The sequence below is a fragment of the Danio aesculapii genome, chromosome 12, assembly GCF_903798145.1.
Source record: "Danio aesculapii chromosome 12, fDanAes4.1, whole genome shotgun sequence".
In the NCBI taxonomy this organism is placed as follows: Eukaryota; Metazoa; Chordata; class Actinopteri; order Cypriniformes; family Danionidae; genus Danio; species Danio aesculapii.
Genome location: NC_079446.1, coordinates 9,912,531 through 9,928,895, shown reverse-complemented (window position 1 = coordinate 9,928,895; position 16,365 = coordinate 9,912,531). Strand labels below are relative to the sequence as shown.

The window sequence follows — 16,365 nt, the reverse complement described above, 5'->3', positions numbered from 1 at the left end:
TCCAAAGACATGCGCTATAGGTGAATTGAAAAAGCTAAATTGGCTGTAGTGTGTGGGTGTTTCCCACTGTTGGGTTGCAGCTGGAAGGGCATCCGCTGTGCAAAACATGTGCTGAATAAGTTGGCGGTTCAATCAGCTGTGGCGGCCCCTGATTAATAAAGGGACTAAGCCGAAAGAAAATGAATTAATGAATGAAGTCACCAGCGGTCTTACCAAATCATTGTAGGCTTTTGTTTACACTGTAATGTATGTGTGTATGTGTGTATGTGTGTGTGTGTATGTGTGGTAGCAGCGGGGTATTTCCAGGGCTCAGTTCATGTGTTCATCAGGCCTGCTGTGTGATTGTGTAAATAACTAGAGCTCCTGTCAACCACATCCCCCCTCCTCTCCACTCCTCATCACCATCAACAATTAATGGAAGTGCAGGGCGGATATCCCTCTCACCCTTCCAGACCCTGACACACAGACACACAGACACACACACACACACATCTGCTTGACTGCTGGGCTCCTGCGAAGCGGAAATGTATGGGTTGCTGTGCATGAGGAGGTGTGAGAGCTTTCCTGTGCTTGTTTCAGATTCTGTGGGTCACTGGCCTTCATCAGATCCTCCAAATCTCTCTGCGACAGGAAGTGTTTTAGTAGTGATTGGAAAGCGTATTGCTGTTGTTTGCTGTAAGGCTATGGGTTTGTTTGGATTATTACCCTTATGCTTTTCTACCACCTTTACATTTTTTGCTAAACATTAATGGCAACTCAGAACTGTCATTTTAAGTGACGTGACTTGCGATTAATTCTAGACTTACAAAGAGGGGTGTAATGGATCACGGATGTTCTGTGATTCGTACGGATCACAACCCACGGTTCGGAACACACATGACCCGTGGATTAATACATATTTATACTTATGGATTCATTCTAAATGTGAAATGATCACAGAGAGATTGCCTCTCACAACATTCAAATCACATGTATGAAAGCATTTAGGCTTTCCTGTACAATACAATGATGACGGAAGAAGTTGTGGTAGGTTATTTGAGATGTGGTGGGTTTCTTAGGTTATTAAAGGTGTTTTCCTTCACTGCTTGTTTAGCCTGCATTAATGAATTCAGTGTAAGCTGTATGATCAATCATTAAATGATCGGGATCTCAACACCCACGCAACATAAATTATATATGATGGTGATTTGCACATGTTTATTAATCCTTCGAATCGCTGCATTCAAATCTGTGTTTGAAAAACGAAAAAGTTAAGAAAGAGATTCAGTTTTCAGTCTTTTGAGTTTTTTTATAAAGTTATAAACAGTCAAATAACAGTTTATAGTTTAAACAAAACCACTGATGTTTATGGCAAAGATTAAAATCACCATCATACCTGTGTGCATTTAACTTGACTCTCAAAAATGAATTTAGGCAGCAATTACATTATTTAACCAATAGGTGGTTAAATAATCAGCCATCAAAAATATGCCACTGAATAATTCTTCAAAAATGATCCATCTAGCTACGAAACATGATGTTTTAGAATTGAATAACTGAATCATTTATTGAAAATGAGACTAAAAATAAATATGGGTTGTACAAATTATAATGTTAGATTTATAGATTTAGTGTTATCAGCAACAGTAGTGGTAACAGTGAATTTTTAACAGCACTAAATATTTTACAATTCATTTTTATTCAGCTGATTATTTCTTCATTTTATTTTAAATAAAATTACAGGTTCTAAGTTCTGTTTGTTTGTCACCTCCCCTTTTTGGCTGATCCGAAAAATGGTCCGATCTGCAACTAAAAAAACTGTGTGATTCGAACCATAAGATTTGTGGTCCGTTACATTACTACTTACTACTGCTCTAAGAAGAGATGTGTTCTTATGTTTCATAGCACATGGTTGTGGACACATTTGTGAAATCTGAGGGAAATCTTTCATTGAGGTCACTTTTAAACCAAGCTGCATTGTCGGTCAACAGGGTGAATTCATGCGATTTACTTGGAGAATATTTTCCCTCCCACTTGAAACTTAAGATTTTGCCCATTCCTGTTGAAATGACTTGAACTGAGCAATTTTAAATATGGCTTAATCTCAGTTTGTTTTGTTTTACAACATTTACCTTTATTTTGCAATCATTACCCAAAAAAGGCTTCTCGAGGGGTTCATTACATCCAAACTGTTACAATTTTCGCATTGTGTTCTTGTAGTTTTGAAAGTGTTATGCTAACCATTTTATGTTTGTGTGTTTCCCATAGGATGAAGTGGACAGTTTAAGTCCTGTTCTCAGGGACTATCCACATCTCCATGACGAAGTGAAAGCCTGGGTGAAAGACCAAAAAGTTCAGGAAATTTTTATGCAAGGTAAGATATTCACATTTCTTCCCATTCACATGGCTCACAACGTCAACACTTCTCATTCACTTTGAATAGGTGACGGCAAGCGTTGCTGAACTGAATTGTGCATCCGCCGGCGCCGCTTTAGCAGTGTTGCATGCTGTAAAAGTTGGGAATTTCTCAACTTTTCAAGCGCCAATGGAAGCATCAGCCAATCAGGTTGCTTTATTCAAATACCCCGGCGCAAACAGTAGCCAATTGCATACTGATTTCATTGGCTGACACTGCTATGATGATCGTGTCAGCCCTATTTTCAGACACGTCCTCCATCGAGCGTTGATGCAGAAGCCTCGTGTGAATCGAGCGTAAATGAGCAGTATAATTGATAATTAAAGGCATTTCCTCTCTTTTTGAAACGCTTGTGCTATTTAGATTACACAACATCAGTAATGTGAGTCTACCATTGTGTAATTTAACTCAAAAATCATACTTTTTACTTGCTTTGTGATCAAATTATTCACTTATTTACTTGCTTTGGGTAGATAATTGTACAATAATTTTGTGCACCAATTATTTAGGTTGCAGTGCTAAGTTTAATAATGGCAAATAACAATAGATTTGGAAAAAAATAAATAAAAGTTGCCATTGTGATGTTGGCTTGACCTTCAGCCTCCATTTCCTGCTCACAAGGTAATCACAAGGAAATAATCTTTCCCAAACTGACTGCCAACTCACATTCAGTTCTCACTCGTATCTGCTACAGAATGCAAAGTTTTTGGGATCCAGAATGAAAAAAGGCCCTTCCTTTTCACTTGGATGTGTGTCACATCCCAGAAGTAATATGAGTGCTGAAAAGTCAACAACAAATCCCGATGTGGTTTGTGAATATGGCAGACCACTTGATGTACCTGACTAGTTCAAGCAGAGGGTGTTGTTGTGGTCTTGGCAGAAGGTCTTGTTTACAAAGTCCATAACAAAATTCCAGGCCCACAATTAGTGATAATTGTTAAACTTGGCAGTTGACAAGGGCAGAATGGAAAGTATCCCAAAGCCAAAGGTTTTGGAGGGGAAACGGAGCACAAAAAGAAAAGAAAAATGAAATGTTCTGTGGGGGTTTTTGCCCACGTCGCCGCTTGGTTGTTGTGCATGTGCAAGCTCATGTATGGATGGATGCATTTTGGGTTGACAAATCATCTTTATATCTTCAAATCATCTATCTTTTTAATCATATTTATCATCTTATAACACTTACAATATAGACTGTCAAAGCAGCTTTACATAGATGAAAAAAATATACAAAAAATAAAATCATAACCAAATTTTAGATTGTAGAACACATCACATAGGACCGGGTCCTAGCCGCTACTCATTGGAATTGAGAAAATATTTGTTTATGGACACTTTTTAGTATATATATATATAGTATAAATTGCCATTTTTACAGTATCTCAAAGTTCATGTTGCATATGGCAAATATTTTATATCTATGAAATCCAAATAAAAACGTGTATGTCATATGTCATTTGCATATATTTCCATGTATCAGATTTATAAGTGGGTAGTTAAATTAATACTGATTCAGTTCAGTTTAATATGAATGTCACTGTTGAAAAACCACTGAAGAGCAGCTTCGCCAACCACAATCAAGCAACCCAGAGGCAGCAGTGGCAAAGAACCAAAACTCTACCAGTTGACGGAGGTGGAGAATAAACCTTGGGAGAAATGATGTTCCAGTTCTCCTCTGGCCAAGCAGGGCTGTTGTATGCACAAGGACAGTGAAGGGTTAGCTGTTGTAGCAGGGTATATGAGCAATGTTCAGGAGTAATTAATAGGAATGACCTGCCCCACACTAATGAGCTCCAGTCAGTTTGGACACCTGCCAGCATTCACTGCGGCTAACATCATATCACAGATACAAGGATTGAATTGTCGTTCCCTGATGTAAAGATCAACCAGAATGAAAAAAAGAAAGGAAGGAAAGAAAGAAAGACATTGTAACATTTGTCTTTTTGGTTAACAGATTTCTGGAATAAATATTTACCTTTCTATAAGCAATTTTGAAGTGTTTCTGGTTCTTTGTGTCTCCAGGTCCCTATTCATTGAATGGCTACCGCGTACGAGTTTACAGACAGGACTCAGCCACCCAGTGGTTCACGGGCATCATCACCCACCACGATCTTTTCAGTCGCACTATGGTTGTCATGAATGACCAGGTAAGTTCTGAGAACGACTTTTCTTATGTAGGCATTGTGCAATAACATAATATTTAATGGGAGAAAAGTCACTCCTAAAACAATGTTCAAAATGTAGCATTACCTCTAATGTCTGTTTTTATAAAGTGTCAACTAACTACACGGTAAACATACTGAGGACAAAATGTGTCATTTTATTAAAGGGAGAGTTTACCCCAAAAATGGGAATTTACTCTACCTCAAGTGTGGTTCCAAAACTATTAGTGTTTTTTTGTCTTTTTCACCCAATGGCTACCAGTTCTATATATCTATATATTCTAGTTCTATATTCTAAATATCTTTATATTCTATATATCTTGGAAACTGGTAGCCATTAACTACCATAGTAAAAGAAAATCTGCTGTGGAAGTCAATGGTTACCAGTTCTATATATTCTAGTTCTACATTAAACATATCTTTATATTCTATATTTCTTGAAAACTGGTAGCCATTGACTACCATAGTAGAAAATAACAACTACTATGGAAGTCAGTGACTACCAGTTCTATAAATCTATATATTCTAGTTCTATATTCTAAATTGACTACCATAGTATATCTATCTATCTATCTATCTATATATCTATCTATCTACATTTTAGTTCTGTATTCTATAAATCCTTATATTCTATATATCTTTAAAACTGGTAGCCATTGACTACCATAGTAGTACTATGGCAGTCTATGGCTACCAGTTCTATATATCTATATATTCTAATTCTTTATTCTTTATATCTTTAAATTCTATGTATCATGGAAACTGGTAGCCATTGACAACCATAGTAAAAAAATCGACTGCAGTATGGAATTCAATGGCTACCAATTCTATATATCTATACATTCTAATTCTATATATCTTTATATTCTATATATCTTGGAAACTGGCAGCCATTGACTACCATAGTAAAAAAAACTACTACGGAAGTCAGCGGCTACCAGTTCTATATATCTATATATTCTAGTTCTATATTCTTTATATCTTTATATTCTATATATCTTGGACACTGGTAGCATTTGACTACCATAGTAGAGAAAAAGTACTACAGTATAAACGTCAATGGCTACCAGCTCTATATATCCATTTATTCTAATTCTATATATCTTTAAATTCTATATATCTTGGAAACTGGTAGCCATTGGCTAGAAAAAAAAAACAACTATGGAAGTCAATGGAGGGTAAATGATTCAAAAGTTTCATTTTGGGGTGAACTGTCACTGAGAAAGTTATGCTTCACAAATACAACTTTGTTATAAGCAAATTAATGAGGCTGTTAATAATAATAATAATTTTAATAATAATAGTAATATTTTACATAATATTTCAAATGTACTTTTATTATTAAATAAAAATGTCTGTGTTGCAGGTACTAGAGCCTCAGAACGTTGACCCCTTCATGGTACAGATGACCTTTCTGGATGATGTGGTCCATTCTTTACTAAAAGGAGAAAATATCGGTATCACGTCGCGACGCAGATCTCGCTCTAGCCAGAACAGCAACACTGCCCATGTGAGTATATCCTGCATATCTCACCATGCCTATATGTGCTTTTGTTGTTACATTAGATGAACAGCACACCTGCTTTCCTGGATCAGCTTGGTGTTTACTGTCATGTGCCAGTGTGTATTTCTGTCCTGTGCATGTTTGTCCCATTGTCTGTCTGTGCTTCTCACTGGACGTTGTGTCTGTAGCTAGCTTTGAAGTAAAGTTCCTATGTGCTTTTTTAAAAATCTTTAAGAAAATTAGAGCCTTGTAGAACACGCATATCATTGCTCCCTTCATCATTAACAAGACTTCTCTGTTCCACCTTGTTTTTTTTCTTGTTTTGTTTTCTTTCTTCTCTGTTTCCCTGTTTTAAACATTAATTGGGGATATGCAAGCAGACCACAGGAGGGAGACCAAGCGGCTCTACAGGAATCACTCAGGTACCGGGCCGCGACCCCCTCCTCTCTCCATAGATTTAGAGCTGCTTTTAATACCACCTGCATATCCCTGTCTGTTATCATTTTAGAAGTAATATATTGCAAGTGCTAATTTTCCAGTAAATGCTTACCTCGCTTAGAGTTTCACTTTGTTTGCATGCTTTAAATGGATTTTGGGTGAATACATGTATTAGATATAGGGATGGAAAGCATTTCTGAGAGCCATAGGAACTCTTCTTTTAAGCCTAGCTCTGTGACCACATTTTTAATGACGTGTATACTGCAGTTGTTGCTAGAAAGGAAGTGCTTTTGATATTGGTGGTTTTTAACTTCCTTTAGGAGTGGAAACCATTACAAGCTGCTCATGCTTGTGTTTGTTGTCTGTGCTCTTCTTTTTTGTGTGTGTGTGTGCATGTGTGTGTGTTTTTTTCAGGGTCATTACACACGTGCCCAAGCCAACAGCCCGAGACCTGTGATGAATTCCTCTGGCTCCACACCCAAACAGGCCTCTCAGGCCCAGCAGCAGCAGCAGCAACAACAATCCCAGCATGCTCAGCAGCAGGTATCTCAGCAACACCACCAGCAGCAGCAGCAGCCACAGTCCTCACCAGGTCAGCAACGCAGCTCACGATCTTCACGTCGAAAGGGCTCAGACAGTAGTGTTCCAGATGATGAGAAGATCAAATATGAAAAATCAGAGAGTGGAGGAAAAGGTAAAACACTGGTCATTGTTATAATATTCATTCGTTATGTTAGATTAATGCTATTTATTTTGATTAATAATTAATAAATGCGCTATATGGATGAAGACTTTTAATTCTGAATAAGCCCAGTGAACTGTTACGTCATTACAAACTGAATTTAAGATCAGGTTTGTTTAAAATCTGTGATCTTTAAAATCAGAGACACCTTTCTCATGAGGATTTGGCATTTCCCCTGTTGAATCACTTCTGGAATTTGATAAGTAGGCCAAGTGTATCACACGATGTGTATATAACACATTTTGTAGTAATAAAACCGATAACCTTGACTCACCTAAGTGTAAATGGGAAGCTGATCTGGGTAGTGTATTTGATAATGAATCCTGGCTGGATCTATGTATTTGGTGTGTTAGCCTTAAATTCTGCTTGGGCAACACAATTAAAACATTTTATTACACTGTTTGTTACACCTGAGGTTAGACATGAAATGAATCCAGGTCTGTCTGAGCTGTGTGTCAAATGTAAATTGGAAATTGGATCTTTCTATCATTGTATGTGGTGTTGTCCTCTTATACAACAGTTCTGGGACTTGAATAGGCTGCAGCTCAACTCCATCTTTAAATGTTCATTTCGATTGGAAGCAAGGACTTGCTTACTGGGTCTCAATGATGATATGTTGTACTTTATTATTTTCGGAACAGAGACCTTCCACATATTTTGGTTTACTCGGAAATTTATCCTTGTAAAGTGGATTAAGGAAGAACCCCCCAGTTTAAATCAATGGCTGCTTGCAGTCTGCAACATAATCCCACTTGAGGCCTTCTCCACAGCTATGAAGAACAATCCTTTTCTATTTGATTGGACCTGGGATTCTTTCTTTGATTATCTAGGAACCTCTAAGTCTCTAAAACTAAAAACATGTCTGTTAGACTCAGCCTGGACAAAAGAAATGAAGTCTACCTCTTTGTAAAATAATTTTGTATTTTATTATTTTATATTTATTTATTTGAATTTGTATTTGTTTGTTTGTTTATTTATTTAAATACAGTTTAATTTGAATTATTATTATTATTATTATTATTATTATTATTATTATTATTATTATTATTATTATTATTATTATTATTATTATTATTATTATTATTATGTTTTTCATGTGGGGGTCAGGGTTCAAATTACATGAATGATGTATATTATCCTATTATTCATTCAATTTCTGACAGGTTTTTGCACTAAAACGTTCAATAAAAATATATTTGAAAAAAATAAATAAATCAGAGACGCAACATAAAGTGGGTCTCACACCGGACAAGAAGTCCTGTATTAAATTCCATTGTTCATCACCATGTCTTTAAAATATGGACATTTATTTTATCACAGTATTTTCGTCTGCTGCTCCTCATGGTGCTTGCGTTTAAACTGTCTTTCTTTTTGTTTTACGGTTGAACAACTAAATTACTGCTTAAATCTTTTTGACGGACTAATTTACATTATACACTGCCTGACAAAAGTCTTGTCGTTGATTCCATTTGTAATAGCAACAAATAATAACAAAGAAGTTCAAAGTGCTCCGGCACTGGCCAGCCCAGTTACCAGACATGAGCACGTCTGGGGTAAAATGGAGAAGGAGGCATTGATGATGAATCCAAAGAATCTTGATGAAATCTGGGAGTCCTGCAAGAAGGCTTTCTTTGCCATTCCAGATGACTTTATTAATAAGTTATTGCAGAGATGTATGGATGCAGTCCTCCATGATCATGGGATTCCTGTATAATTTTTTCCCATTGCATCATGGCTTTATATTCTATACTGTACATTATTTCTGTTAAGTGACAAAAGTGACCTAATCACTGTCCTAATTAAATCATTAAAAAAAAATCAAGGCATGATCATGTTTTATTTTGGTAAAATAAGCCTTTTATATAAGCCACTTCTGATACCAAATGATCAACTAGAATCGGCATCGACGACAAGACTTTTGTCAGGCAGTGTATTTGCCTTTCTTCAGAAGTTTATCGGTGGCTGAAAAACACTTGCAATGCATATAGTCCATTGTTACAAAGACCTTTCAAGCTCACTTTCTGCCTCAATATTGAGCCAATTGCTATCCTTTCATAATACTGGGAGCTTTAAGCTCTTGACCTAACCCTAGTCTTGTCTTGTACTAAACATGGTAAAGATTTCAAATATTAAATATTTTTATTAATAGTCCTTAATGGACTAAAGGAAATAAGAATAACTCAAATAACTTTAATTCAGTCATATTTAAATTTAGATGAGAAATGAAACGGCAATTGCAGCTCCCCACTCAAAGGAATTAAAACATAATGAATATACTCTGGATTGATTGGATTTTCCCCTATTATGGCTTTCATGTTATACAGAGGCTATTATGCTTGGCTAGTATTGCTATATATTAAAGTTGACGAAATGTTCTAAGTTCAGTGCTTGCTTTTTGGCCAGATGGCTGCCTGGTAAAAGAACATTTAAATCCCTCCATCATAATTTCTGCAGTACAGTATTTGGCAGGGTGTTGGGTCTTTGAGAGATGAGGTGAGTGCAGCCACCGCAGTGAAATGGACATTTTAAGTGTGCATAAATTCTACCCGAGTTCCATCCATCACACTTGTAATGCAGCACTTAAGATTCAATCAGCCTTTAACCTAAGTACAAAATGACATCATCCTTATCCGTGCTTGAATAATCATTTGGATTGAGTTTCTTTTCTCTCGGCTTGTATGGAATTGTATGCTGGTGGCACTCTTTTGAGTCTCTTTGAGAAAGTTCTCCCTGACACAGTTTTTCTTTCCTTTTTTAGACACTTCTAAAAACAAAAGCAAGCAGACAAACAAGAGAAGAAAAGCAGATGAGGAAGACAAGAAGGGCGGTCTCAAGCGGCTCAAAACAGAGGCGTCTGACCTCTCTGAGAGCAGCGACTCTGAGAACTCTAACAAGCAGAGTGTAGACTCCTCATCGGAGCACAGTTCAGAGAATGAGCTCAAATGCAAGAGCACTTCAAAAGTTCCAGAGGAGGAGGAGAAGTCACAGGGATCCAAGTCCATGGATGAGTTGAGTGTCATCAATAGGCTGTCTCCCTGGGATGAGATGCAGGATGAAAGCAGCAAGCCGGTAGCTTTGGAGGTGACTCAGCTGGCAGAGAGTGAGCGGTTGGGAGAAAGGAGATCTCCGCTCCCTCCTCTGGCCTCCTTGGGACCATTGGAGGTCCAAAGCTGCATTGTGAAAAGCACTGTGAACACCCTCCCCAAGGACCATTATGGCACAGGGACACCTCGGACGCACACACCCAAGTGCGTGATTGATATCACTGAGGATTCCAGCACGCAGCCAAGTTCAAGAGAGAACTCTGAGGCTGTATCGGCCCTATTGGCGTCACAGAAATGTGATGGCTACATCCCTGAATCCAGACATTTGGTGCTAAACACCTCCCACTCAGAGTGCAGGAGGCCGGATGGTGAGCAGCAGCAAAACTCTCGCAACATAGGCAGTAAAATCGAATTCGCCCACTCTGAGGTCATAAGGCCGGTGACATCAGTAAGTGAGTCAGCAGCCCTGGGTGAGAGAGGAAAGCTCCAGCAGCAGTACACTTCTATGGTTATTAAAAACGCCTCCGTAACAGAGGAGATCAGGAAAACCCATAAACCCAGTCCTTCCCCTGACTTGCCCAAACCTAAATCCAACTCATCCCCCGACATCCTCAAGCCCAAGTGCAATCCTTCACCTGACATCTTAAAGTCAAAAGCTCACAGCATTCATGAATCCTGCAAGCCCAAACCAAATACGTCCCCTGAGGTGTCCAAACATAAACCGCGGCATCCTGAAAACCTACCTACAACAGGCCGCTTGGCACTCAAACCCGAGCCAGACATACCCCGGTCTAGTTTTAAACCTGTTCCAGCCCGTGGGGCACCATGCGAGTCCACGAAAAGCCCACTTGTTGTTGACAAAAATGAGCATTTTACAGTGTACCGGGACCCTGCGTTGCTGCGGCCTGAATCAGACAGCAACCACACGGCATATCTGCACCCACACCTGCATCCACTACATGGTTCTTCTCACGCCACCTGTCTCACTCCCACCTCACACCACCCATCTCATCTTCTCCCTTCTTCCTCCATGAGCCACTCTGTTCACCACCCACACCTGCTGCAAACTGTACTCCCCACGATTCCACCAGGCTCTATCTTGAGCAGCCATCCCCGCCTGGACTCCTCTGGACTTGGACACCTTGCCCTAGCCCACCATCATCCCCACCAGCCACAGCAGTACCTCCAGCAGCAGCCACCCCCTTCCCTGCTGGCCCAGACACATGGAGGTGCCTCATACAACCAGCTTGGCCTCTACCCCATCATCTGGCAGTACCCAAATGGTACCCACTCCTACCCTCCTGGATACAAGTGGGTACATCCGGAGAATGCTGTCAATTCAGACTCCAGCCTGAGAAGGGTACGTGAGTGCATCTGATGACTAGCCCTGGCTGTTCTAATTTATATACACTGTGTATTAAAAGCAGTATGTGTTGTGGACAAAAAATATATGACTGAGGTTGTTTAAAGGACATATACTTTGTCTCCTACTCCTGTCAGGGATAGTTTTGTTTTGAGCTTAACCAGAATCTACAGTATAATAATTAAGTTTAGTAAGTGAGCATGTGCTAGTTTGTCATGCTTGAACACATCTTCAAGTTTTAAAGTTCAGACATGTTCAAGGTAATTTAGTCATATTTGACTGAGGAACAGATGTTCAGTTCAGATGACGTGTGTTGCCAAACCAAATAATTAAATAGTTCCCCTATAGACTTGTTGCATTTCTGTCAACCCAGAATATTTTCAGATAATGTAACTCAACTGGCATCACTTTATGTAATATAAATTATTGTGAAAATGTGTCATCATAGAATGAGAGACAGTAATTCTAATGCACAATACATGCGCTGTATGACTTGTCAGGAAAAGTGTTTGTTGCCCTGAGTGGATTATGACCTTCTTTTTGTTTGTGTGTTGCAGAACACTACCAGCCCCTGGCTGCACCAGCCCACCCCTGTAACCTCAGCTGAGAGCATGGGGATTTTGAGCCATGTCCCGGGAAGACCAGCCAGTGCAGATCCTCATCGATCCATCAAGATCAGCTCACACTCCAGCCCGCCGCTCTCCAAAACCCCCGGAGAACTCCACAAAGAGTGAGCACTAACGCACTTACGTCTGTCTCTGTCTATCATTAACACACATGGTTAATCCATTCCCACAGTCCTGCAGTGCCTGGAACTGCAGCTAGCTGTTAAATACCTTGTGACCCGAGGTGGAACAAATGCCATGTGATAGGAGCACTGTATGCTCATTCAGTGACTGTGCACATAATTAAACTATTCTATTATAGCCGCCGAATGTCTGTACCCATTTGAACCACCCTATTGCAGTTACCCAATAGCTGAGTAGGAACACACTGTGATCCTAAAATAGAAATATTGGTTCATCATCACTGTATCTGCACAAGACAGCTGACAGCATAGTATGAGGATTTTTGTTGATTTATTTCTTTTTAAATTGTTTCTTTAGAGATCAGGAGAAGAGTGTGTTTGTGGACCCCATGCGTAGCCTGGCCAGTGTTCACCTGAAGCAAGAGCCAGACCGCAGCCGGACACCCACAAACAAGGAGTTGCACCGTCTCTACATGGAGTCCCCCCACAGTAAGCAGCAGCTACCACCACGTATGCCTCAGGAGGGACCTGACCGCACCAGCAAATACAAGGAGGAGAACCGCCGCATCCTACTGGAGAGCATTGAAATGGCCCCCTTCACCGCCAAGATCCGTGCTGGGGAGGCTGAGCATGAGCCCTATTCACGTCCTATTTCCTCCCAGCCCAAAAGCCACGAGAAAGAGACAGAGCACTCTGTGGCTGATCTGTACAAGTACAAACACTCTGTATCTCAGTCTCTCCCACAAACCAACTACTTCACCACCCTGTCAAATAGTGTTGTTAATGAGCCACCACGACTTTTTCAATCCAAAGATCTTAATCCATACTTTGACAAGGCACCTCCAACCTCTAGCCCCCTGTCTTTGGGCTCGTATAACCCTAGTCATACCAAGTCTTTGTCCAAGCCTCCACCTCTTATTAAGCACCAGCCAGAGGGAGAGGGACTCATGGGCAAGATCTCTGAACAGCTCAGTCAACAACCACCCATACACTCGCTCGGTACCTCAGTGGTGACAGTCAGCGATCGCTGTAGCCCTGCCATCTCTCCCTCCAATCAGCCTAAGGGTATGCCAGCCTTGCGTAGAGCGCCAGTCTTTACTCCGCCCACCCAGCAGGCGCTTGACCGCAAGGAGGGGGGCTATGGACGCCTTTCCCCACCTACACTCACCCCCATTCAGCCTGTGAGTTCAGCAGGGAAAGTGTCCGAACAGCAGAAGCCGCCCACCCTGCTCCCAGAGCTCAGGGATGAAAAGAGCGGAGCCGAGCTGGGCTCGGCTGACTCCTGGCGCACTGGAAGGGAAGCAAAGAGTCATGAGAAAGTAGCCTGGCATTCAGAGAATAGCCAAGGGAAGCCACAGGCAGCCATGGCATCTGTTATTGTCCGCCCTTCTACTTGCATAAAATACGACGGCTCGCCAGGTCCTAAGATGGCCTCCAAAGAGCAACTTGGTGGCAGATTGTTTCCTGGGCGCACTCAGGCAGACTGCCTGAAAGTGGCAGAGAACAGGGAATCTGGGAGAGTCATCCTACCAAACACAAATTTGGAGGATCCCAGTGATCAGTACAACAAAAACCTGATTAGAGCATCACCGGGTGTCATTCCCAGCTCAGTGGCAGTTGTGGCCAATTCTGTGTGCAGCACTAAGACTAATGAAGCCATTGCTGCTGCCAGCGGCACATTTAGCACGCAGAGCCACAATGGACCAGATCTGTCTTTTTCCATCTCTGCCACTAGTTTTAGTAAGAGACTGGAGAGCTCTCCTTCCAATAGCCGTCCTCCCTCTATTGTTGAGTCGCAGAAGGAAGGTTCGAGAACCACCTCCCCTAGTGCACTGCCTCAGGCCTGCTCTGCTGGCACCACACAGGCCTACTCAAGGAACTTTGTTCACCTAAAGAAGGCCAAAGCAGCTCTGGCTGCTGCACAGTCTCGTGGCTCCAGCAGCGCTTCTGAAAGTGAGAGCGGTAGCATCAGATCCTCTCAGGACTCACCCACCATTGCCCAGGAGAATTCCACGCCCAGCAATCCTCCCAGCAAAGCCAGCCCATTGCCCAATGGACAGGCAGCGCAGGTGTGCCAGTCTAACTACCACAAGCTCAAGAAAGCCTGGCTCACACGACACTCAGAGGAGGACAAAAACACAAACAAACCTGAAAAAGGTGGTAATGCCATTTCTGAGCTAATTAAGCCGTGTTCTGTCAACCTGATTGCCCCCGCATCCAGTGATGTCGATATGGGCAAGGACAGCAAAGGACAAGAGGACAAGCTGTCCCAGGAGGACAGAAAGACACGCCGTACCCCCAAGCGCCCATATGAATCGTGTTCAGAGAGTGGCGATGACTCAGACTCCAGTGAGAGCAAACTGGAGCAAAGGACTAAACGGCAACCCAAACCCACTTACAAAAAGAAGCAGAACGACATGCAGAAAAGGAAGGGAGACAATGAGAAGGAGGAGGACGAGGTGAAACCCAATGGTATTTTCCGGAGTGCCAAAGAAAAAACCAAACTCAAGTTGGCCAGTACCAGTAAGTGCACCACAGTTCACATCGCTGTTTAAAAATGCTTTTTTGGTACACTATTTGTGGTTATTTTTCAAGTTTTAAGCCTTTTTTTGCTAAAACCTAGGTTAGAAATAATGGTAACTAATAGCTATAACGCTCTTTAGAAATATTAAACATGCTGTTGCACTGTGGGTAAGTTGCAGCTTTGATTATGTTTTGGTAATAAAGTATGTAATTGCTAATTCAATGCTGATTAATGGTTATGTAATCTAAGTTCATCAATTACAGCAAAAATAGTTAACTCCAAAATTCAGATATGCTTTTTTAACACCCATTTTTACCATTCTGTGATTTTCTGATCCTAAAATCAAATTTGTATTGAATCTTACTGAATATTTAAATCCAGTTTAAACAGATAGACAATGTTAGACAATTCACAAGTAAAACGGGTTGTGAATTCCTGTTTCGTGTTGGCTCAAACTTTGGGGTTATTGGAAGGTTTTCAGTGTGTGAGAAAGAGAGTGAGGTGTGTTTGGTGAACATCTGGACAACAGCTGTGCAAATGGCTTCTCTTAGAGGGCTCATATTTATGTGGAAAACATCTCCAAGAACACTTGGGCTTTTATTAGTCCTTTCTGATGATTGCTGTGTAGCAAAATGCAGCCTCTTTGTAATTTCATAGCTTCTTAAGCTGTGGGTCACTGTAGCATTACAGTAGGTCACGACTGTCATGCTTCATAAATGTGCTTACATGCCATTACAACATAAATATTAACTCTTTAAACTCTGCACACTTATCTCCCCATGCGCACCTTGTGATTTTAATGAACTATCTGACTAATCTGGCCTGGCTAATCATTTTGGCCTAATTATTCAGATAATCTTTTTTATGGATTCCATTTTAAATAGAAAACATAATTTAATCTATGGCATGTAATCTATAGATGGCATTCCCCGGTCAGTGCTGAAGGATTGGAGAAAGGTAAAGAAGTTAAAGCAGACGGGTGAGTCCTTCCTGCAGGACGATTCGTGCACAGAAATTGGACCCAACTTACAGAAGTGCAGAGAATGCCGCTCCATCCGCACCAAGAAAGGAGAAGAGCCTACCCATTCACCTGTCTTCTGCCGCTTCTACCACTTCCGCCGGTGAGCATAAATCAAGAACTATAAGCCACACTATCATCAGATTACATGGAAATAGTGCTAATATGTGAAGTAAAGCCAACCCAGACTCATTATAAATACATGGATTAGCCTTAATGTTTGCGAAATGTAAAATACGTTTCTCTGGGTAAGTTTCATTGCACATTTCAGGTGACAAATCTGCTAAAGGGCGCTGTCTATATTTTTGTGAATGTGGATTACGTCACATAGGGTACATTTTGTTTTACATTTCAGATACACGTCCATCTTGTACACATTCATAAGAATGCGGGGCTTGTTGTACAGATCACACTTATCACACTCAGATAA

General features: G+C 40.7%; 1 protein-coding gene across 1 annotated transcript in view; it reads left to right on the top strand.

The window, feature by feature from the left end:
- The window catches only part of jmjd1cb (jumonji domain containing 1Cb), a 249,544-nt gene that overhangs the window by 196,448 nt on the left and 36,731 nt on the right, over positions 1–16,365 (top strand). Inside the window, 9 exon segments of the mRNA XM_056469094.1 lie at positions 2,248–2,353; positions 4,415–4,539; positions 5,921–6,064; positions 6,439–6,480; positions 6,911–7,190; positions 9,997–11,642; positions 12,203–12,375; positions 12,752–14,916; positions 15,837–16,038. Coding sequence (XP_056325069.1) covers positions 2,248–2,353; positions 4,415–4,539; positions 5,921–6,064; positions 6,439–6,480; positions 6,911–7,190; positions 9,997–11,642; positions 12,203–12,375; positions 12,752–14,916; positions 15,837–16,038 — 4,883 coding nt within the window.